At 37.9% G+C, this 24,677-nt stretch overlaps 1 protein-coding gene across 5 annotated transcripts in view; it reads right to left on the bottom strand.

The window, feature by feature from the left end:
- Positions 1-23,338, bottom strand: part of LOC129263400 (sorting nexin-33-like) — a 55,958-nt gene extending 32,620 nt beyond the window's left edge. For 2 of the 5 annotated variants that reach the window (XM_064100865.1, XM_064100863.1), the window contains exons 1-5: positions 22,146-23,330; positions 16,846-17,007; positions 11,309-11,434; positions 8,656-8,685; positions 1,505-1,617 (exon numbers count right to left, since the gene is read on the bottom strand). In XM_064100865.1, the coding sequence (XP_063956935.1) occupies positions 1,505-1,617; positions 8,656-8,685; positions 11,309-11,434; positions 16,846-17,007; positions 22,146-22,157 (443 nt within the window). In that variant the 5' untranslated portion in view covers positions 22,158-23,330. Of the gene's footprint in view, positions 1-1,504; positions 1,618-8,655; positions 8,686-10,278; positions 10,624-11,308; positions 11,435-16,845; positions 17,008-22,145 lie in introns of all 5 variants that reach the window. The other 3 variants (XM_064100866.1, XM_064100864.1, XM_064100867.1) reach the window with 2 other exon arrangements.
- Positions 23,339-24,677: the final 1,339 nt, after the last annotated feature.

Genomic DNA, 24,677 nt, shown 5'->3' on the forward strand with positions numbered 1-24,677 from the left:
ACTTCTCAAAAAGTGTACACAAATCAATGATCACAAATCTTCTGGATTCCTCAATGCTTGATGAAAGAGTGCTTCTGATTGGGTCCTGATGTTCACAGTCTTACCATTTTGGCCAATCATATTTCTTGTTGCACAACTCACTTATAAATCAATGAAATTCCCACACCTTAAAGTACAGAAGCATCATTTACCAAGTCACGAATCCTGATTTATAAACAAAGTACATGCATACAAATGAAGAAGACAGAACTACTGCTACATGTATCCCGATATATCAAATTAAGGGAGGATCATGACATTCTAAATTTGGACAAAAATGAGCCTTTTCCAAATAATATGTGCCACCAGATACATAAAGGTACATAAAGATCTATTTCCAGGGGCAGTTCACGTCTGGTAATACTGTAAGACGTTTGCTAGTGTCAGTGTATGAGCTGATTCACACAGGATTAGCAATTAAATATGGGTGGAGAAACAGAGAAGAGAAGACGATATGCTCTATATGTGGGACTAGGGAAGGAAAGGGGGAGGGGGCATCAGATCACACATACATGTAGTTCTAAAAGAAGATTGACATTTGATGGTAGAGTTTCCCAAGATATAGATTACGTGTAGGAAAATAGTGGTGTCAAGTTATACACTGTAATCAAGGTGTATAGAAAGTAGTTTAATATTTTAACTTGTGGACATAGTGAAAAGTAGGTGGTTCTCCAGCAGCCAGGGTCCTCCCCCCCCCCCCCCCCCCCCGATTCTAGACTGATCAGCTTTCTTCAGGGAAAAGCCTGGTATTATTATGAATGCTGTTTCCATAAAGCCTGGGTGGGGTGATTCTTTTAAACTTCAGCATGGAATATCAAGATTTATTATTTGTCAAACCCTAAACTTGATGACTACATGTACATTAAATAGGCATGGCCCTATGATGCTTCCTTGTGGGATATCCATGTTATAGCATAATCAGGCTAGTGTCCAATAAAATTTTTTTTTTGCAAATTACTTTGAGTTTTTTGTGATCAGGACAATTTCCTTGACAAGAAACAGATGTACATGTGCAAACAATACTTACAATCTGCAATCACATTTGTCACACTTAATACATCAAAGCAATGTCTCTAAAAGCACTCTGCACTAGCCCAGTGGCTCAGAAACTATATGAACATATTCTGTCAAGCAGTTTCGTTGTCCACCTGGTGAAGTTCTGTGTCATATACTGCTTCATATGCCCAAACATAGTAGGTATGGGAACCATATCTCTATTCGCTTTTTATTTTTGCCTGGTGGGTGTTTCATAAAACCGTTTGTAAGAGCGACTTTAAGAACGACTGGTGATCCTTTCTTGTGGTAATGGTATATTCATTGCCGATGGTTTAGTGCGTAAGAAAGGATCACCAGTCATTCTCAAAGTCGCTCTTAACTTCCGAACAGCTATATGAAACGGCCCCCAGGTGACACAGAGAGTACTAGTACTCTCCTATCGTGTCAAGCGATAATCTTTGATACCCACCTGGCAAAGTTCTTTTTGACCGTTCCCGACCGGGCCGTTGATTCATTGCCCCTCTGTTTGAATTGTCGGTTTGGTGCTGAAAGCCCGTAATTATTTCCGTTTAAACCTGAATCCTAGTGAGAATAAAACAAAATATGCAAGGGAAATTAACACGGGTTGATGAACTAAACAATAAGATATTAACAAATAAAATGTAATCATCAACATAGTCGGAGTCACACCTCTTTTAAAGACACCGATACAGTTCAGGGCCCGTCTTATACCCCCGTCACACTTATTCGGAATCAGCAGGAATCGAGCAGAACCAGCCAGAATGAAGAACTTTCCAAATTCGTGCCACAGTCGGGAGGGAATTTGAAATTTTCACTACTTTTGCAAAAATGTCGTTCGAATACTTAGAACGTCCTTTGATCCCGCCTCGAATGATTCTTGCACATTCCGGGTGTATTGACTGTCGAATGCAGCTCGAATACAGTCGGAACACAGGAAGAATATTAAGAATGCTGTTAGAATGCAGCAAGAATATTTAGAATGCAGTCAGAGAGCGGTCAGAATGCACTTTGAATGTCGTTCGATATTTCTCCACTTCGAATGCACTTCGAAAGTTTTGAACATGAGCAAAACATTCGGGCCGGTCACAAGAATGGACCCGAATGTCTGGAATGCACTCAGAATGCAGTCAGAATTTTTAGAATGTGCTTCGAATATCCAGGAATGTACAAAGAATTTTCATTCCGAGGCATTCCGGCTCATTCCGCCTCTAGTGTGACGGGGGTTTTACAAAGAGTTACGATCGAATCAATAAACCACAACTATGGAAACTATGGAAAGCCAGCAATGTCAACATCTTGAATGCATTTCTGTTCAACATATTTTCTAGATATGATATATTCATACATTCACTGTTTTCTTGACAATTCAGTGTGCTTCTCTTTGTTTTCAAAGGACATTGCATAAATTTCCTAAAGAAGAAATTATAACATAAATGGGTTTCCATACTTCAAGTTGATCGGATCAATCATACCTCTTTGTAAGATGGGGCCCAGATGCTGTCTCTTCATATAAACTTCTATCTTGAGGTTTCAACTTCACGCACGCCCTTAAAAATCTTAAATAGAACACATCTCTATATTTCAGCACGGAAAGGACAATTGAAAAAGGCCCCAAAATACCCAAGGTTAATTGATCTCAATTGGGAGATACAATATTCACATTTGAACTAATTTTAATAAAGAAAGGGCAAAATATCAAACTATAACACAGAGGAATCACAGACTTAAGTTTTTTTTCAAATCCTCTCTCATGTTTAAATGCAGGACATTTCTCAACTATCTTCATATTTTCCCTCACGTCAACCCCCTCCGCCGTTTTGCTAGATTTTCCTTTATAAACACTGCTGCCCTTCATCCTAACTTTCATCAAAGAAGTCATGTAGGTCATTCATCAATCAAAATTTGACCAACGCCAATACCAAGAAAAAAAGAGATGATATGCAGTAATAATGAATATTAGAGTATTAAAAACTATTAAAAACAATGTTAAATTAATAGGAGAGTACAAGTGCAGTAAAACTTTTGAAATTAAGATAACAGAATGACTGGCAACTTATCAAATTGATTACGGTAGATTACTGAATGAATTTCAATCAAGAATTTTCTTTTGATAGTGATTTACCAACCAAAACCTTTGGTATTTCCTCACTAGAATTATCGTGCCTTAAAGATTAAAAACCCCTATTTTAAATGGTTTTATTATTGTACATAAACGAGTATACATTTATTTATTCAATTATAACAAAATGTATATTTTGTACACATACACATATATCTGAGAACAGTGTACAAGCATCATACATTGTAACTCTAAAACAAAGAGTACACAAAAATTGACCCATGCAACATGTACAGTATTTACACACGTACGCAGCGTGCATTTTGTTTTATCACCCATGCAAACAGCCAGAGCCTACTCATTACCACTATTTTTCTGTTTGCTTTTGTATGATTAATGAACAAAAAAATAAATCAACTCAAATTGAAATCAAATATGGACAATTTCAAGCTTAAAGATGGAAAAAGAAAAGACCATTTTCAACACGACACAAAGAAACAATACCAAAACACAAATAAACACAAGAGGGCACTGATATGTATTGAATTTTAGTATGGAGAGACATTTTACATGATATTCCCCTCTGAAAAAAATCTGAAAAGTAGCCATGGGGGGCTACATGTAGGTTCCCGCTGAAGTCCGAGACGCCCCGGTTGGGGTTACAAGCTCTTTCATAGTAAGAAATCGACAGTGATTTTTCAAGGTGAGTCTGCATGATAGCTTTAGCATCTGACTTTTAAAAAGCTGTAAAAATGTTCTTGGGCAAGGGATTTCACGTAAAAAAATAATAAAAATGAATTTTTAAAAATGTGAAGAAAAAAAATATTTAAAAAATCAGAATTCTGATTTTAGTCAGGAGAGTATCATTGGAATGATAAAGAAAGGGCAAAATAAGACTACTGTTAGAACAGGGGAAACATTCTGTTTTTTCAGATCCTCAGAATGATATCATAATGCAGAAAACTAATCATTTATCATTTGATTCCTAGTCATTTTGAAACAGATAAACTTTTTAAATGTATTTCAATATAATGCATCTTTCTTATAAAATCCCTTTTTTCAAACCATGAAAACATAATACCTGGTGTGTGTTTCATTAAGCTGTTGGTAAATTCAGAGCGACTTTAAGAACTCCTGGTAATCCTTTCTTGTGGTAAATAGTATATTGAATTGGCGATGGTTTAGCGCATAAGAAAGGTTCACCAGTCGTTCTTAAAGTCACCCTTAAGTTACAAACAGCTTTATGAAACGGCTCCCTGGTGGGTGTTTCATAAACCTGTTTTTGTATTAAGTTAAAGAGCGACTTTAAGAACGACTGGTGAACCTTTCTTAAGTGCTATTTATAATTACATTTTAAAAGGTGAATATCTTTTACCACAAGATTAAAGGATCACCAGTCGTTCTTAAAGTCACTTTAACTTACACTTACGAGCAGCTTTATGAAATGGCACCCTGGGTGGTGTTTTATATAGCTGTTTGTAAAGCTACGTACAACTTATGGCACAACTGGAATGCATTCTTTGGTGCTATTGTCAGTTTATTACATAATTATTATGTAGGGCTATTTGCAAAAGAAATGGTCACTAGACATTTGCAAAATCATTTCCAACGGTACAAAAAGCTTTATGAAATACCCATCAGTACTTGTGGCCTAAAATACACTAGTCAAGATTAATTGCCTGCTAGCCATTGCATAGCCATTTATACAATGCGCAACCAAGCTTTTATGTCATTCGTTTTCCAATTTCCCCTACATTATGAAAAAAAAGAGGAAGAATGTACATGTATTGAAACAGAAAACAAAAACACTACACATTAAACACAAACAAGGCTGGCACATAAAAAATGGAACCACATACAATGAACATGTAAACACAGAGCATTTAATAATAATATCTAATAACAATATGTTTTTATAGCACTTATCACAAAACATGTCTCTCAGTGCATATTTCACTAACAGCCCACCTTTAAAAGAAGCTGTGACACGATTTAGACCATGTAGGCTATATGTAACAACAATTTGTGTGTGTGCTCACTTGTGTGTAAATAGATGTATGTTGATAATTTCCTTCATTGCCGATACAGTATGTTTCAAGTTTATGAACAAGATAAAAATAAAGTCAATATTTATGCTTTGGGGGTACAACGTTTAATAATCGTCAAACCATTTATATTTGAGGGTTTTATTCTCTTTTCAATAAATGGTTCTAACTTCCCACTTCCCTAGTAATGAGAGGTACATGTATAATCAAAATTTGATGAGTTCTACAGGGTATACATATTTACAGATGAAGAAAATGCATCAAACAAACACCACACACATACTAAACGCAGCTACATTTTGTAACCACATTACAACACAGTGTGTATTCATGCAGAGTTTGGCTATCAAACACTTCATGAATATGTATTAACACTGAAAGTTCATGAATAATGTATAATGTGGGCACAGCAGACAATAACCACAAAAACATTTACTGTACATGTTGACAGCAAATAAACTGCATAGAAGCTCATTTTAATTCTAATATATTTTTAATAGCTTACAAGGCAAAAACAACTTATCTGCCTCAAAGTAAACAAAGTTAAAAAACATGCACTTTTTTCCACATCCCCCTACTAAATCATAGACAGAATTTATCTACATAACTTCCTCATTACATGGCAGTGCTAAATCCTGTTTCCTACTAATCCACCGCAAATGTTAAAACTAAAAGATCATGCACTTTTTCCAAGTATCCCTTCTAGGTAATAGACAGCATTTGAGTCCAGAGTGCATAGCTTCATCCTTTCAGTACATGGCAGTGCAAAACCTGTCTACTATCTTACTCACTGATTTGGATCTGTTCATGTACCTGGGGTGGCATTGGCCAGTTTGAGTTGGCGGGGGCTCAACCTGAATAATTACAATGCGTCTCTATGTAATGACACTATATTGGGGATACAGGCTGATTATGAATATGCATGACATCAAACATGAATATGCATGAAGGTAAACCTGAAGAAAAACATCCTACATATTTCTACCTACATTGGACAAATGAATCTGCATAATATGCATGACATTATCATGTGTGTCACTTTTGATGGGGTAAACCGTTAAGATAATCTATTGGGGTTGGGGGTTTCTAATCAACGATAAAATGAATATTCATGACATTGTAATGTACATGCATGTAACTTTTGATGCCAAGGGTAAACCTGAAAAAAGGGTGTGTTCACACGAAGTACATTTAGAACAGTATGCAATCCACAAAATTATATAACAATGAATGAATGAACCCTGATGCCTTTGAATTGCGAGGAATGGGGGGGGGGTTGGGGGTGTCACCCAGAAGCACATTGTGGCCTCAGGGTTGTCATTTACTAGTGGCACAGCTTGAATTAAAAAAAAATATTTGAAATGCAAGAGCAGTTTTAACATAACAGAAAACAAAAGTAAACAAATAAAAAAGAAATCAAGAAATCTATGGAATATGAGGCTAAAAAAATATTTTGTGACTATAAATGTCAAATCAACCACTCAGTACAAGTACATGTAAATCCAAAGCTTCAAACATCTGACACAAGAAAATCATATAAAAAAAAAAACTAAAAAAAAAAGAAAACACAAGTTGGACAAGTTTAAAAAGCAAAGTTACATTTCAATACAACATCAATTCACAAGTACTTTTCAGACTCACATGATTGTATTCAGATTGTGAGAATCCCTACCAAGGAAAGAATTTGCTGAATACATGTAAAAGTCCATTTTCGAAATGACAAACAATTGATATTAAAGAGGCAAGCTGTGGATAAGATACTTTACTTTTAGCAAGTTTTAATGCTTTTACGAGTTTAAACTAGTCTCACTTTATTAAAGTTTGAAAAATACACCCCCCCCCCCAAGAAAAAAGAAGATAATTGCCTGAAGGCTCCCAAAGAAATTCACATAAACTCATGCTGTTAACTTTCCAAAACCTTTAATATTAAAGTAAAAAATAAATAAAAGTAGTTTTATAGAAATAAGCTCCATAATTGCTTTACAATTTGCAGGTTGCAGCTATGACACTATTTTTGCTTTTTTTGTAACATAAACTCATGCTGTTAACTTTCCAAAACCTTTAATATTAAAGTTTAAAAAAAATTAAAAGTAGTTTTATAGAAAAAAGCTCCATAATTGCTTTTCAATTTGCAGGTTGCAGCTACGAAATTTTTTTTTAGTTTCATCCCCTCCACCAAGAAAAAAAGTAATGCCTGAGAAATGCTAGCATCCCTTAATTTCCTTCCATTTTTAGGCAGTTAGCGATGGGTTTTTTATGAGAAAGAAAAATGCAAGCTTTGAATAAAACTTCACCAAAGTTTTGAATATCTAGTTTTAAGACTGAGAAATTAGCTTTTAAAGTTGCGTGTGCAGCAGAAGACCCACCTTATGAACTTTAGCACACTCGCACCAATGGTAAACTACATGAAATTCCTACACTTACATGTACAGAAAAACTACAAAAATAATACAAATAGACTACACACAGACAGTAGGCCTTCATGTATGTATCTACATGTGACAGCTTGTTCATACATCCCTAAAACTGTACAATGTACATGCTGAGTTCACATCAAACATCCAAGAGGAAAGGAATTCCTTGCATCTCAAGGAAAAGTTTTCTCCGATCTTGTGATCTGAATGGTCAGAGAAAACTCTCACCCCTCGCCCGTCTTGGTTAAGGGGTTCAGTGACAAATCATAGGGAGAGAGCGCGACCATGGGTGCACGATTGATAGGGCGCAGCTGTTTTCACTGAATGTGTGCATGATTTCTGAAATTGGGACTGGCTTGCCTGCCTTTCACACACAGCCATCTTATATATATCATCCCTTACAGAAAATTTGCATAAATTAAGGCTCTGAATCTGCGTTTACGCCAAAGAGACTGGGGAGTTTTTCACTCCACAATGCACAACGGATTAAAAAACATAGCAAATGTATTGTCGAATGCCCTTCAGGTCAAGGCACAACCAAGAAGTCTGTTTGAAACTGGTGAAACGAAGCTGCAGTTACGTCCTGGGGAGCGTTTCATCAACATTTTTGTCCGACAAGTTGTCAGATCTGACATCTTTCCTTGATTCTGATTGGCTGAGAAGCACTGTTACTATGGTAACTGTCGGATAAAACAGGACTTGTCGGATAAAACGTCCGACAAGTCCTTTCATGAAACGCCCCACAGGTCCCCAGACATAACGACATATTTGCAGTTGTTTGTCATCTCCAAAACTTGGGACGAAGCTGCTGTTTCGGTTCACCAATTTTCAACAAAGACCTCCCAGCTGTTCATTGTCAATTGACAGATATTTTCAATACATTTTATACTGTGTTCTTGAATCCGTTGCAGTTGGAAAAACCTCCCTTCTGATGTGAAAGGTCAGAGAATGTTCCTTCCCCTTGGAGAATAGTCTGAACCCAGAGACACTGTACATATGTAGAATGCAAACAAACAAACATGATTGGCATGGTATTTACGACCTGCTACAGTTTACAGCCAAGAGTAGGAGGTATTCTTACCTGTGTGCTATTGCTATTGGTAACTTCCTGCTATCGTTGGCCAAGTGGACAAAAAAGGTACAAAACAGTAACAGAACATATTTATTCTACGTCACTTTGAATCATCGAGGGAAAATGCGAGCACGAAACTGATACCATGAAGTCAAGGGTCAACAACAGGGGGCTCTACAAATCCGTAGTAATTTTGCATGGGCAACTGACCCCCATCATTTTTTTTCTAAGTAGTGTAAGGACGACACTAAAGGGCTCAGATATGAAACTGCATGTACCTGAGGTGACAGGATATTTGCTCCTGTAATAATATCTCAGAGGGCATATGGTTAGAGTAAGGATTATAAAGCTTTAGGTTCTGAACTTTAGAATAATGATAAAGGGTTTATTTTAGTTATGGAGGTAAAAGGTTTTATACGCCGCTTAACGTGCAAATTTTCCATTGAAGTACAGTAATTGTCGCTGGAGCAAATTTCATGAAACCATACCTGAACATGCTATATCATATTTCATTAATGGAAAAACTTAGATTCCCAATTATACACGAATGTATGTAGATGGGGCAGCAAGGATCTGGATGGTAGGAGCCGCATGCAGGGTTCCCACAGAAATTAGAAAACAGAATTCCATGACTTTTCCATGAATAAATTGCTGCTTTCCATATTTCCTGTGACGTCCCAGGAGTAGAAATATATGTAGAATTTGGGGAGTCACAAAACTGGGAAAAATTGAAATCAAGAACACCAATTATAGTAGCAGAGTATGAGAGTTGCGAGACGTGGCAAACTGGAAAGCTGCCATAGCCAAGAGGTAAATGCAAATCCATGACTTTTCACAAATTTTCCAAATTCCCTGACTTTCCATGACCACATTTTTTCCAGGATTTTCCAAGACTGTGGGAACCCTGCGCATGTTCAGTCACCCCCCCCCCCCCCCATCAGAATGTTAAAAAGAGGGGTTGGGTAGTACTAAAATACTGATGGAAAAAGAAGGAAGTAAACTGGGGAGTTTAGTTGGGATCCTTGGAAGAAATTCTGAAGTCTTCAAAACCAACGTCAATTGGCAAACAGGAATTGGAGAAGCAATATATTATTAATTTGGTCATGAATGTTAATTCATTGAGGATAATGTTACGTTTCATTGTCTTTTCATTTCCTATTAAATTACTCATTGAAAGCACAATGATTGGTAGGAAAACTTAGAAGAAAATAAAGGTTTGGGGAGGCAGTCATGCAACGGTGCAGAGACAACAACTGTGAATAACATGCATAATGCATACCACCCCAAAGTTAATCAAATCCACTGCAATTTGATCTCGGTGATATCTTTGAAAAAACAAAAACTATAAAATGAGATTGATTATAGATAAAATGAAAAGGAGTGTTGAAACATTCCTGATGAGATCAGCACTTCCTTTACATGCTGTGTAAAAGCATAAACCACAAATGGGGTTTCACTGCGTGGTATTTTCGAAACAGAAGTCCATAGAGGATTCCGGTGAAACTACACAAACGATGTCATTTGTTGAACGAGCATCAAGGCTTTTCAAACGCAAATCCATTCCAAAGGGCAGGCATTGGTTTCAGAGATTATTTTCTTTCTTTTTCTCTGTTTTGCAATCTAATTACTCACAGATTGGTATCTATCCAGAGTGCGTGACTGCCCCCTCCCAGGCCCCCTCTTAAGACCCCTCCCCTCCCTCACTACCGAACGGCCGTTGCTCGCGTCGGGCACGTTATCGTGATCCTCGGCAGCGTCGCCGTTATCCAACGAGCCGAGGTACATGCTGTGTCGGAGGCTCGCGGCAAAGCGACGCTGCAGCGGGGACAAGTGCCTATCACCGGCTATTTCCGGGGAAGGGGACGTGTCGATTGATTGGTGGCGTTTGATGCCAGGGGAGGTGGGGGAGGGAGAGGGGGAGGAGGGGGCGGGGGAAAGGACCTTGTTGGCTAGGTTGATACGTAGGGTCTTCTTCCGCTGCAAGAGGGAGTGGGGTGGAATCGGTTATTAAGACAAACTTATTCAGCTGTCCAACACCTTCAAATTGCGTTAGTAATAGATCAAAACATACCTGTAGTCCTACTATAGGGCATTTTAGTGTCAACTTGAATCATGCATTTTTTAGTTCCCAACAGAATTTCAAAAAAATACAAACACCACCTTCATGTACCTTTCAAATCATAATTTCTTCCTGTCGCCCTCATATTTAATGATTGAAGAACATGAGCTTCACGAGTTGTATCTCATTCAAGTTCATAATTCGAAAAGGATAAATACAAGTACAGTGTATGATGGAACTGATTATTTCCACAAATACATTTATTTTTCTTAAACTAAATATCAACAAAAACTAAGATTGTAAAACATGTCTTGTCATTTTCCCACATGGATTTGAAGAAAAATTTTGTGAATTAATGCTGAAAAGGTAATTAAAATTTTCAATTATTGAATTAAAGAACTTTTGGCATGTTTTGGTGAGGTAACAGCAGGAAAAGCGAAAGTTACAAAATGGGAATACTATGTAAATATTTTTTTTAGTTAACAGTTGAAATTGATCATTAATTCTATTCCTCTTGTTCTGGTGTTCCACAGGGAGCAGTTATGTCTCCTATACTAATTAGTGTTGTCTATGGTCAATATGTTTAATAGGAGTTCATGTTACCTGCTGCTGAGCATCATAGCTTGATTGGCTAGCTCTATCATCCCATTCGTCATCCCAATCGTCTTCTTGTGAAACTGTACTTTGCTGTGTTGTGAGTGGAGGGCTGCCTTGATTGTCCTCAATCATCTGTGAAAACGGGTCCAGAAATCAAGAATATGGAAGAGGGGAAAGGTTTAAGGAAGTGAAAAAAGGTGAGAGATAGGGGAGTGAAAATGAAAGAGGTGTGGTGTATGGAAAGTGGGGGGGGGGGGGTAATGGGGAGTGAAGATAGAGGGTCAGAGATAGAGGGTGGGAAGAGAGGGGAAAATAAGGGCAGAAAGTGATGGGTTTGGGAATTGATGGAGATGGGAAAGGGGCAGCAAAAAGGGGTGGGGGGAGATAGGTTCAGAAGGTGAGAGACGGAGTTGGGAAGACAGTCGGGAATGGGGGAGACAGAAGGTTGGGGTTGGAGATCAACAGAGATGGGAATAGAGGAGAGGAAAGGGGTAGGGTATAGGTGGCGACCATGACGGGAATACAGAAGGGAAGGGGTGGGGGTTGGGAATCGATGGAGATCGGAACGAGGGAGCAGGCAAGGTTGGGGGAGGACAGGTTGAGAGGGTAAGAGATAAAGAGGTGGGAATGGAGGATGAGAATGAGGAGAAAGAGGTGAAGATTGGAAGGAAAGAGTTTGGGAGGGGAGGGATATATGGGGCGGGTAGGCAGTCGGGGAGTGGGGAGGGAAGAAAGAGTAGGTCAGGTAGGGAGTGATGCAAGAAATACAAGGAAAGGAGAAAAGAGGAAAGAACAGATGAAGAAGAGAGAAAGGGGAGAAGATAGGGAAATGGGAAAGGAAAGGGTGAAAAAAGGGGGAGGGGAGAATAGGAATACGAGGCAGGAAGGAAAGGGGGGTGAAAAGGGAGGGGCGGAAAGGGGGACAAGAGAGAAAAGAAATTGAGGGGAGGGGGGTAAAGTGGGGAGCAGAAAAGTGGAAGGATAACAAAAGTTAAGCTATAAGTTTACTGTAATGAATGACTGTATACATAAAAGTATGTATACATGTATGTAATGGGATAAAATATGTACATGTTTATTTCCTTGTCTATAGGGTACATACAGTTGTGCAATACCTTTTTGCTTTTAATTTTTATACAGTGCTCTACATTGTACATTTCCTCAATACAGAAACAAGAAATGACTCATAAACACATGAAAATCCAGTGCAGGCTACTTTATGTATCATAAAGACTTATCAATATTTATGGGCAACAGACAACCAACTTTAATATCAGTTCATTTGTGTGAAGCTATTATTAGTCATAAAATCAACTTCCTCAGCATTTATAGGTAACAACTGAAACAAATATGCAACCGCAAACAATACAACATTCTCTACATCGTTCCCTTTTTTTTTTCGAGATAGCACGATCCAAGGTCAAGATCTGTTACAGTGGGCAGTGCTCACTCAAGCATGAATAGTTTTCCAACTTTTTGGTGTCATTTGAAAGTTAACTTTTTAGCTTCCATATATGTAAGTGTTTTCCCCAAAAGTGATATATTTTTTATTTGGCAGCCATTTCAAAAGTGCATAGTTTTTTTGGGGATGCACTGTAGAATTGTTGAGTCCCTTAAATTTCTGATGACTGCGGCCATCAAAAGAAAGTGATCCTTACTTCTGTTATTTGAAACTCATGGTACTTCTAAAATGACTAATCAAAGTCAAAGCAGGTAGTACCCGGTAGTGTGAGGGCACAGACCATTTGTTTTTGCATCTTGGCAGAGTCTGAAGTACTGGGCAGTAGATTCACTAATTGTGGCTGCCTAAATACTAATCTATCAATTAAGTATCAAATCTACTTGACACACGCAAAGAGGGTACACTGCAGGACGAGTCGGCCGAGACCCTGATTATAAACCTTCACCAACAAGTGGGTCTTCACACAAGACTAGCACATAAAACTTACTGTTTCAATTTGCCTTCAGTGCAAAAGTCATGCACATTCAGACCAACTCAAGTGAAGGGTTTTGACAGCAGACTATGCAGAGGGAGCGGAGTCTAGCGGCAACCCTAGACATGATATTTAATTTCTTAAAGTATCGAAGTTGAGTCTGTGCTTACAGACTACATGTACTTACCCTATATACAGTGTACATGCAATATGCATACATGTTCAGCCCATATCATCTTTCTAATAATATGATTTCCAAATTTAAGCACGACTGATGGGCAAAGCACACATACATGTATGCTTGTCATCATGGCTAATTGCTTTTTCATAATTTAAGTTCATTACCACTGCTGAAAGATGTCAAACAGTTCACAGTATGTGTATATTGGGAAGAACTGGCATTTCTGTAAAAATCATCTGTCTGTATCATTCCCTTCCCCCCCCCCCCAAAGAAAAAGGAAGAAATCAAATTATATCTAGGTGCTGTTCAAATGTAAAGCCAATTTTCAGTTAGCTTACATGTAAAGGATCAATTTTATGACCTTTCCATTTCTGATTAGGATGAGCAATATAACACTTTCATATGAAGACATGAGTTACATGTAGCTTTCCTGACATAGCATCACATGATATTTGAATTCTAAGAAAGGAAAGCATAGCATAGACCAGGGGGTGTTTCACAAAGATGCAAGTATGACTCAGAGTCCCACTTAAAATAATGCCTATTTGCAATATCCATGACCGCATTGGTCAGATCGTGCCAAGAGGACGAGCACTATTAATGCGTATTGATCAATAAGATTGCGCGTTGCATATCATAAACGTGCCCGCATTTAACTCTTTGTGCGCTGGACCATGAACCCATCTGTACTGAATTATTTTCAGGGAGGGAAACAATGCATTGTTTGTTGAGTGTGAAATGCGTAGTTCGCACGGCACCGAGTGTGCATTGGTGCGAAGTACGCGTGGAAAGGGTTAAGTGCGACTCTATTTTACTGAAATCTTTGTGAAACACCCCCCTGGTGACTATATTACATGTGCGTATGTCAGGGATCAAGTTTGGATATCATTTTTTTGCTGTCTGCGTTTGGCACATTGACCATTATTTGGGCTACTGCCAAATACCAATGATAATGAACATTTTGTTTTCTTCAGTGGTTCTGAATGAAAGAATGTTAATGATAATCATCAAATAAAATTGTTTATCTCATTGTCAGTTTTATAGCCCATCAATTCGAGTTGGTCCCTGTTTTAAAGTAAATTGAGATTAATAGCCTATATCGAACAGATAATAGAGCTTTCACTCAGTCTGGTTTTGATTTCATTCATTCATAGATTTATTTAAAGAACAAGTCCACCCGAGCAAAGGGTGGATTTGAATAAATGAAGAAAGATTGAACAAGCATTTCACTTAAAATTTCATTAAATCGGAAGTAAAATAAGAAAGTTATGACATTTTAAAGTTTCGCTTCATTTCTTTATGCACATCCTGGTCGGTATGCAAATGAGGGGACTGATGACATCATCCACTAACTATTACTTTTGTATTCCATTATATGACATATGAAATATTCAATTTTCTCCTCATTGTCATGTGAAAATATTAGTTCATTCCTCCCTGAACATGCAGAATTATGATTGATTTTACATTTCGTGATTGAGTCAAGTTGGTCATAATTGTCCAATCTGTATAAAATAGAATATTGTATAATTCAAACAATAAAAAACAAAAGAAATAGTGAGGTACATCATCAACCCTCATCTGCATGTCACTGAGTTGTGCATACACTGTTTTTGTGAAAATTAAAGTGAAGCTTTACAATGTCATTACTTTCTCATTTTACATCCGATTCCACTGAAATTTTCAGCATTACACTTGCTTGATTTTTCTCTATTGATTCAAATAAAATAAAAAATGTATGGGGTGGACTTGACCTTTAATATTGTAACGGCGATACATGGGCATTCCTGCTTGTTGCACTGTAGAAAGGTACTGAGTCTAATTGTGTCAATTTCCGACCAAACAACACAAATCCTGATTCCTCCTGGGAATCGATCCAATTTGGTTTTAAATTCACTTGGAAAAATGGGACAATGATCCCTCGACCAAGAAGTGAAACTTCCTTCCCTAATTTGATAATAAAACACATTAATAATTGTACTTCCAATTCAATCTGTGTTGATTTCCTCAAAACTACAGAACCAAGTCAAGCCTCCTCCAAGCACAGACTCAACAAGACACTCTAACAAATTATACCATCCAGGGTGGAGACTAGTTAGTCTCCAGACACAGACCCTTGATTTTCGCAATTCGCATAACTAGTGCATATTTAAATGTAGAGTCTGAAGTAGTGAGACTAGATTCACTTTGTAATGTGGCTGCCTTATTTGATCACAAACAGAGACTTTGGAGTCTAGTCTTCCCTCTAGACCAATCTAGACATGGTATAATTGGTTAAAGTGTCAAATATGAGTACAAGTGCTTGCAGACTACACTGTAGACAGAGACTAGGATGCTATTAAACACCCTGTCTGTATCATACATGTGCAGAGGGGGGGGGGGCACTCAAATATAATGGCAGCATGGGTACAAGCAGCTCTTAAGATTCCCTTTTCATGTCTTGCCACCCGTTCCCAAGCGTTTGTTTTCTTTCTTTTTTCATTGACCGACCTGCTGTCCCCCGTTCCCCTAGGCCACTCATTTCAGGGGTCTGGAGGGTGTTTCACAAAGCTGTTCGTAAAGTTACTCACAACTTTACGCACGACTGGAACATGTTCTCAGGTAATAAATCAATTACATAGGGATATCCCACAGCACAGGAACGGATCACCAGTCGTGCATTAAGTCATTCGTATCTTACGAACAGCTTTATGAAACACCCACCAGCTCTCAAAACCCTTCATCATTTCATGTTGAATTCCAGTTCCCAAGCATCCCCCCATTTGCAGAGGGCCACCTAACTTGCTAGAGTTCAAGCCCCTTCATTTCACAAGCAAAGTTCTTCCATTCTCAATGGGGTTCCAGATGTGGGGGCCACACCTGTACCCTTTCCAAATCCAAGGGGGGGTCAAAATTAAATCATAAAGTAGAACTTCATGGGTGTATCTAGTTTAATTACTCCAGACTCTGATAATGCACTATGTACATGTAAAACCAAGTCATGTACTGTCATGTACCTTCCCACTCGACAAGGGGTCCATTTCACATTATTAACTTCAAACAAATTTGCAATATCAGTTCAATGCTACAAAAATCATTCAATTTGATTGGCTGAATAAACGGGGTCCCCAAACACAAAGGTGAGCCATTAATCATATGCTCGATTTTAACGATTTGATTGTACAATTGTAGCCGATGGAATCAATCGTAGAAAAATGTTCTACGATCATTGCTATAAAGCTTTGTGTTACGGGCCCCTGGTTATAGAAGTTTTGGCTTTACAGTATTTAACGAATGGAAATAAATAATTAAAGTTACTATCGAAGTATTTAACACAACCAACAACAATCAAAATCAAGGATAAAATTGAACATTTATGCTATATAAAGCAAAGTTAATGTAATATTCATGCAATGTTTCCAGGACCGGGTCCAGGTACCGATTCTCACCTCAACGTATGCCTCTGGTACCAGGCCAAGCTGGCCGCCGGGGTTCCGAGCCTCCCACCATCCCTCGCCGACGTCCTGACGGACAATCTGTAGGACCTCATTCTCGTAAATCGTCAACTCCCCGTTGTCTGCTTCGCCCGTGAAGTCGTAGAGGACTTTGCACTGTAATTGAAAAATAGAGCAAAATAACACTTTTTAGTAGTACAGTGCGTCCCCAAAAAACGACTTTGCACTGTTATTGAAAAATAGAGCAAAATAACACTTTTTTAGTAGTACAGTGAAAATGCATGATTTTTTTTAAGCAGGTATTTCTGCATTTATTAATAAATAAAAATTACAAATTTATAACAATGATATAACATCAAACATACATGTACATAATGATCAAATTACAACGGTGACAATTGTATAGTAATTATTTATAGACATAATTCATGTAAACAATAACAAATAAATTTAAATGCAGAGGCCAGCTATCGTTTTAAAGCTGAAAGCTTGAAATAATAGCAGCCCTGTCATGACTTTGCCAAAGTCATAACAGGGCCCTGTCCTACAAAGAGTTGGGTTTGATCCGATCAATCGTAACTCTATGGAAATCCATCAGTGTCATAATTTTTTTCTACAGGAAATTTGCGAAATGTCCTTTGTAAACAAAGGAGATCACACCAAATTGTCAAGAAATCAATGAATTTATGGATATACATACTGTATGTACATTCATATTTTTAAATAAACATGCATTTTATATGTTGACTTTGCTGGCTTTCCATAATAGTTGCGATTGATTGGATCAATCACAACTCTTTGTAAGATGGGGCCCAGAACTCTGTACATGTACATAGAATTCTGATTTGGATTGGGGTCGAGTGCAGCCCTGTCAGAGGCAGCGAAAATGGGGGGGGGGGGGCTGGTGGGCTTCAGCCCCCTCCCACTTTTTTTCCAAAACCGTGTACAAAAACGTAAGAATGACCATCTGATTCTGATTTCGTGCAAGGTCAGCAACCCTCCCCCCCTCCACCCCACTTTTGGCTATAAAGCCCCCCACTTTCAAAACCGTTCTGTGGCCACTGCCTGTAAATAAATTTCTTGCTTATCATTGGAAAACATATCCAGGGGCCCGTAACACAAAGCTTAGCAATGATCGTGGAACATTTCCCTACGATTGATTGCATGAACTACAATGTACAATCAATCGTGAAAATCAAGCATACGATTAATCACCTAACCTTTGTGTTACGGGACGGTGATTGGGATTCAAACCCAGGGCCCCGTCTTACAAAGAGTTGTGATTGATCCAATCAATTGCAACTATGAATGGCCAGAAACGTCAACATCTATTATACATGTTTGTTCAAAATGTTTTCTAGCTACGATGTATATTCATGCATTCATCGTTTTCTTGAAAATTCACTGTGTTTCTCTTTGGTTACAAAAGACATTGTGCGAATTTCCTGGAGAAAAAATTATGACCCTGGTGGATTTCCATAGAGTTACGATTGATTGGATCAATGGTGACTCTTTGTAAGACGGGGCCCTGGACTCTCTTTCGTAAAGCCAAGAGACAGAACCACGAGACTACAGTGCAACCATATGTACAGTATAACGATTGAAGAAAAAAAAAACACAATTGTGTGTATCTATTCATCCCGATGACAGGGGCAAACATGTCAAATGATGTCAAACGTGAAAGAATGCTAATGATCCCAAGGCACCTTTGTTGAATTTGAGCAACAACAAAAAAAATGTGCAAAATTCAACTATTTCCCCCATATGACCTTCATCATCCCCAAATCATAAACATTCCAAAGTGTAGTCTAGCCATCCAGACTCTCTGTGATAAATGTACACTCATATGCCCGTATTCTGAAGTCGGGTTTAACTGAAACTCAGGTTTAAAGTTGTGGTTTAAGTATGGGAAGCCAAAAGTATCAATTTTTTTATTAAGTTGTATGTGTCTTATGTTTACTGTGCTCTTTCCTGATTCATCGATGGTGAAGACAATAATCTTTTTATACTTCCTAGACTATTATGAATGATTTGAGAGCCAAATGAGCTGAAGTATGATATCTCTACCATTAATAGTGATTTATTTAACAATTGGCTTTCCATACTTAAACCATAACTTTAAACCTGAGTTTAAGTTAAACCTGACTTCAGAATACGGGCCATAGTATACAGGCCCTTCATGAACAGTGGCGTATGCAGGTGGGTGGTAACCGGGTTCAACCCCCCCCCCTTAATTTTTGTTGATACCCCAACCCCCCCCCCCCTAAAAAATTGTTGAAGACCCTTTTTTTTGGGGGGGTAGGAAATGACCTAAAATTGGTGGTGAAGACCTTGTTCTTTTTTTGGGGGGGTTGTCAACATTTCATACATGTACAGCTTGAACCCCCCCCCCCCTTAAAAGTTAAAATAATTCTGCGTACGCTACTCTAGGTAGCTGAACAGTAGCCTCTTCCATCGCCCATTTCTTCCACTTCTTCAGACCCTATTCTAATCTTTCCTAAATCAGTTCCCTTAAACCAGTGTGCCTATAGGAAACAAGTTTTGAAGAACTTTCACTTCACTAACTCCTGAACTGGTGTCCGAAACCAATTCAGGTATTAAAAGTGGTCTTGTGTATGGGGATGTGGTCAAAATATGTTTTGCCCGGAATTCGAAACCACAGCGTAAGCACTCCCCACTATATACACACAGCGTGTACTATACAGCAGCACACGACACCGGCGCTGGTCGGATGATCCCAGACCGGTAAAAGTTGTTGTTGGGCCAGTAAACAATTCAGAAATAGCCAGATTTACTGGTACGAAATGACCAGTAAAACATATATCGAACTGATACAAATGATATTTTCTTCTCTTTTGTCAATTATGAAAATGGTTCTGTCATCTAAAAAAAATCTAAAATTGAGAAATGGCTCTCATGCATTACGTTTTGTGTGTGTATACTGTTTTTTTTTTTGGGGGGGGGGGAGGGGGTAACCAAACTAACAATAAGCAGGAAAAGACAGTAAAATGAACTTCAGGGGTTTTTTTTTTTTTTTTTTGGGGGGGCCAATAAATTTTAGGTTCGGACCAGTAAAAAATGAAAAAAAAATAATGGGTATCTAATGGTCCGACATAAACAGGTTGGACCAGTAAAAAAAGGGGTTAGTATGGAGCTCTGACTACAGTGTGTAGCATGCTCTCACACTTTCACTCGAAGATCGCTTCCCGACGAACATTACAGTGTCCTCACCAACGCAAAAGTTCAATGAGGCAAAACGCAAAACGGTCTTTAAAATCACAGCATCGCAAGGTTTTAAGATCACTTCTAAGACTGCTTCAAGTGTTCCCATTAAACTGGTTTCCACAAAACTAGTTTAAGAAAGTAAAGGAGAACAGGGGTCTCTTGCAAGAATGTCAGCTGTATGATGAATCCCTAGCACAACCTCCAGCCACCCCCCCCCAAAAAAAAAATGGTAATATTAATTTATTATTACATTATAGGCGTGATAATGAATTAGATATATATTAAAATGAAAATACAATAAAATAACAAATTGATGAATGAATAAATAAACAAATGAAAAATTAAAAAACATAATTAAAGATATAATACCAGTTGTGGTAATGATCTCAAAATCAGTTTTAATTATTTAACAGAATCCAATAAAATGACCACCCAAGTGTTTGTAAAAAATATGTGCCAAATTACTCTGGAAGAAAATGTGTAATTGCTGAGAAATATAGTGAAGCACAGAATTCCCTCAAAAATTCAAATGTCGGATATTTTTTCAAGCAATATTAGTACACTGCCTGATATCCCTTTCTGTGTTTATAGTGATCATCAGAATTATAGGTTTTGAGCGAAGATTTCATGATTCACAAAGATCAGTTTATTTCAATGTACCAGATCAACAAGTAGGCCTATATTGACCTTGATTTTAAATAAAGACTTTCTGATGAAATAACTGTTTGATACTTGTTTACTTGCATTTACATTTAAATGTATAGATACATGTAGTATGTGTACGTCTACATGTACATCTGTATTCTATGTTTTTGTAAGCATCATTTCTCACATGCACCTAATCGCCATGACCAATTGTCTGGACGCATGGACGCAACTGAGAATTATTACACACCATGCATACAGAGTAAATATTAATTTACCCTTGGACGAATAAAGCACAAATGTGTACAGTATTTCAGTTTTTTTCCCTTCTGTCTTCTTTCGTTCTGGCTATTACACTTGTTGTCACAAGCCACTTTGTTAACGATAAAAGTAATGAGCCATGAAGAAAAGTTGTTAAATGAAGGGAATATTATGAGAAATTTTAGGAGGATTAGGGCTTAAGTGGTACATGGGGCGGTCTGCACCAGCCAGAGTTTTCAAACAACCGCTCTATTTCTGATCCGGCAAATTATCCCGATTTGAAAAATCGCAATCATCGCGATATGATGTAGTTCGCTGGATTAATCTCTAACTTTGATAGGATTACTTGCAAAATAGCGCACTATTTACGAATTATCCTGCTATTACTCGAGATTCGACTCGGGATTATATATTAATGGCATCAGACCATGCATGCATTGATGCCTCGTACTTGGCAAGATTTGAAAGGAAGGAAACTGATAAATCATTTCTCCTTGAACAAAGGCAGTATCCTGCATTGGACAATGCATTGTAGACACAAGGCAGATCTAAATAGTTCCCTTTCATGTGCACAATTACAAATTTAACTTGTTTTTAAAGGGCCACACTACCCCAATAAAGAGGATTTGAATAAACTTAGAAAATCAAATGGAATAACAGGTGAAATTCCACCACAAAATCTAATGAACTTTTAAGAAAAACTTTGTCAAGTGCAACAAAACACTAAACAGTTACCCATAAACACGGGCAATACATGTATGTGCAAATGTTAATTCAATTCATAAGCTACGACAATGCCAATTACGCACAGAAACACATCTAGTGCCTCATTTGCAGGTGTGGGGCACAAAAACTTTGTGAACTGAGCAAAGCCTTGAAAGAAATGCCATAAACTTTCTAAAAAAATATCACATCCAATTATGGAGAAAAAATATCAGGGCATTTAACTCCCTTGAACCTTGTAAAAGTTAAAAGGAGTTGAGATAGACTTGGCATTTTAAAGTTAAAATCTACACAACTGTTGTGGTATTCTGGGACAAACTGAACCCAAAAGAATCCAAGAAAATTAAAGATAACATTATGTTGTCATTGCAAAAAAAACTAATGAAATTGGTCAAATTAAAAAAAAGTGAAATAAGAACTTTAATTGCACTTGACCTTACCTTTTTCATCATGGTGAAAGAATTATAGTACACACTATTCCACTTTTTAAAACTTGTTTAAGTGTTTTCCAACTTGCGATTACCAAAATTCAGCAAACATGTAGTCCATAATTGTATTTGTCCCTTTCCAAGGAAATGTTCACTTCAATTCACAAATGTACAATAGATGTTGATTACAACCTTGGGCTCACAGCATGTACATGTACATTTACATACGAAATCAACAATGTCAGCAACAAACAATGTAGGATGTGTACATGTAGGGAGGGGAGTCAATGGCCAAATTGATCAGAACACATTGTATGGAATCCCACACAAGGAAGGATGTAGGCCTACAGTATCAGGTACACAACTTCTGAGAACCAGCCAGAAAAGGATGTGAAGAACTCAGCCAAATAATGCCATCCTCAAGTGAATTTGATTATTCCTTTTATAGAAACATCCCTCGAACACATTGGACTTATTTTTTTTGTTCTTTTTTTATTTATTTAGTATCATACAAAGTGAAGTATTGAATCTCCAATTCTGAGGGGAAATCCTCTATGGTAGTTCCTCAAATCTTCCTTTCAAAGTTTCAGACCTACAATAGCAGATACTCCAATTCTGAGAAATAAAAACCTTAATTCCTGATATATCACTCATAATAGCAAAAGTTCCTGCATCTTCAATTCTGAGAAAAACAAATTGAAGTTTCTTTTATAACTCTCAGACACATTTGCAAATTAGTAAAGGTTACTCGCTATTATTCTCCAATATGTTCATCTCCAATTCTGAAAAAATAAAATATCTCTAGAAGTTCCTGAAAAACATGTATCACTCTCAGATTCACAATAGCGTACATGCGGATGATGTTGCAAGTTCTTCATTCAAGGATACTTTGCAAGACCACACGATTCTTGTTCTAATGCTGCCCACGTCACGTCACAAATATAGAGCAATGCAGAGGACTTGAAAAACTCATACAGCTGTTAATGTTTAACAGTGTACAGTTGAGAGCTCTATATAAAGCCATGTCCAGTACACATGTATAACAATCAAGGAACTCAGTCATCCCGCGATTAGAGCCTTCCCTTCACTTATGATGTCACTGTGGCTAAAAGCAGTTCGGCTTCCCAGAGAAGCGACAATCGCTTTTCCTCAAAGACAGTCTCCCATGTTTATGACTCATCCGCAGAAGTCTACATTAAACTGTCACACATTGAGAGAACTACATATTCCCTTCAAAGTGGGCTCTTCCCATTTGAACTTGAGTCAAGGAAATAAGGTGGTGAAAGTTACTACATGTAGCATAACGAGCTAAAAAAGATAGAGGGGCCAGACATGGGGCCCGTTGCATAAAACTTTTGCCATAAAAAAAAAGTCTGGCAAATGAGCGTCTACTGACGGTGTGCGCGCTCTACAAATATACACTATTATTATTATAAACCAAAACGCTGGCAAACAAAATTATGCCATTGAAAATTACACATTAAAAAACTCTGGCCAAAAAATTGCCAGAATTTTTTATGCAAAAGTTTTATGCAACGGGCCCATGGAGTATGGGACCAAGACACCGTTCTCATTACAATCCTAAAATGTACATGTAGTTTACCAGAAACCGGTTCAGGAGACCAGTTTGGAAGATGGCTTTGCTAGCATTCCCTTTAAATCACCTGAAAGTGGTTTTCATCTTGATGTAATGGGTACGTTCTCAGTTTCGCGCAAAATTTGAAACCGCAGTGTAGGCATTCTACTGTACACACCACATGTGCGAAGCTCGCTTCCCATCCCAAAGAACGGTTGTGTCCTCACATTTACACTACAAGCAGTTTAATGATGCAAAGAGATCTTGAACACTACATCCCGAGGTGGTTTTCCATTCGGTTTGGAAGATCGCTTCCAAGACCGTTTCGCCTGTTCTCATTAGGCCTACACATTTTCACTACTTAACTAGTTTTAGGACAGAACGGGTTATAATTTCTAAAATTTTGATGCGGCTATATTCCTCAAGTAGTGGGACAGATGAGACAATGAACAGCTGGAAGGTCTTTGGCGAAATTAGTGAACCAGAACAGCAATATCGGGTCGTGTGGTCCAGTGGTTACAGTATTGGACTCAAAATCGCTTGGTTGTGAGCTTGAATCCCAACTCTGCCATCGTCTCCGGTTTGATAAAAAGGCCTTAGAGTGATATCCGTCGTCTATAACGTCAGCCACTCTGATTAACCTACACGTAAAAGCTTTCCTAGGTACATGTAATTGGTTATATACTGTAGAAGCCGTTATTTTCGTGTACAGAATTTTTCGCGAATCGCGGGTTGTTAAATTCGCGATTGGAAGATGTAGTAAACATTTCCACAGCATTTAAAAGAAGTAAAACTAGTGCAAATCACTACTCTTCAAAGTACCTGTGCTGATGTGTCTTTTCTACAAAAGTATGTCCCTGTAAAAACAGTTACAAACTGTGGAAAAAGGTGGTTTAAATTTCAATTTTTTTACCTTTAGATCTGAAAATTCATCATGCCACAGTTTGATCTGTAATTTATAGGGTTAA

Source organism: Lytechinus pictus, chromosome 6 (genome assembly GCF_037042905.1).
Source record: "Lytechinus pictus isolate F3 Inbred chromosome 6, Lp3.0, whole genome shotgun sequence".
Taxonomy (NCBI): Eukaryota; Metazoa; Echinodermata; class Echinoidea; order Temnopleuroida; family Toxopneustidae; genus Lytechinus; species Lytechinus pictus.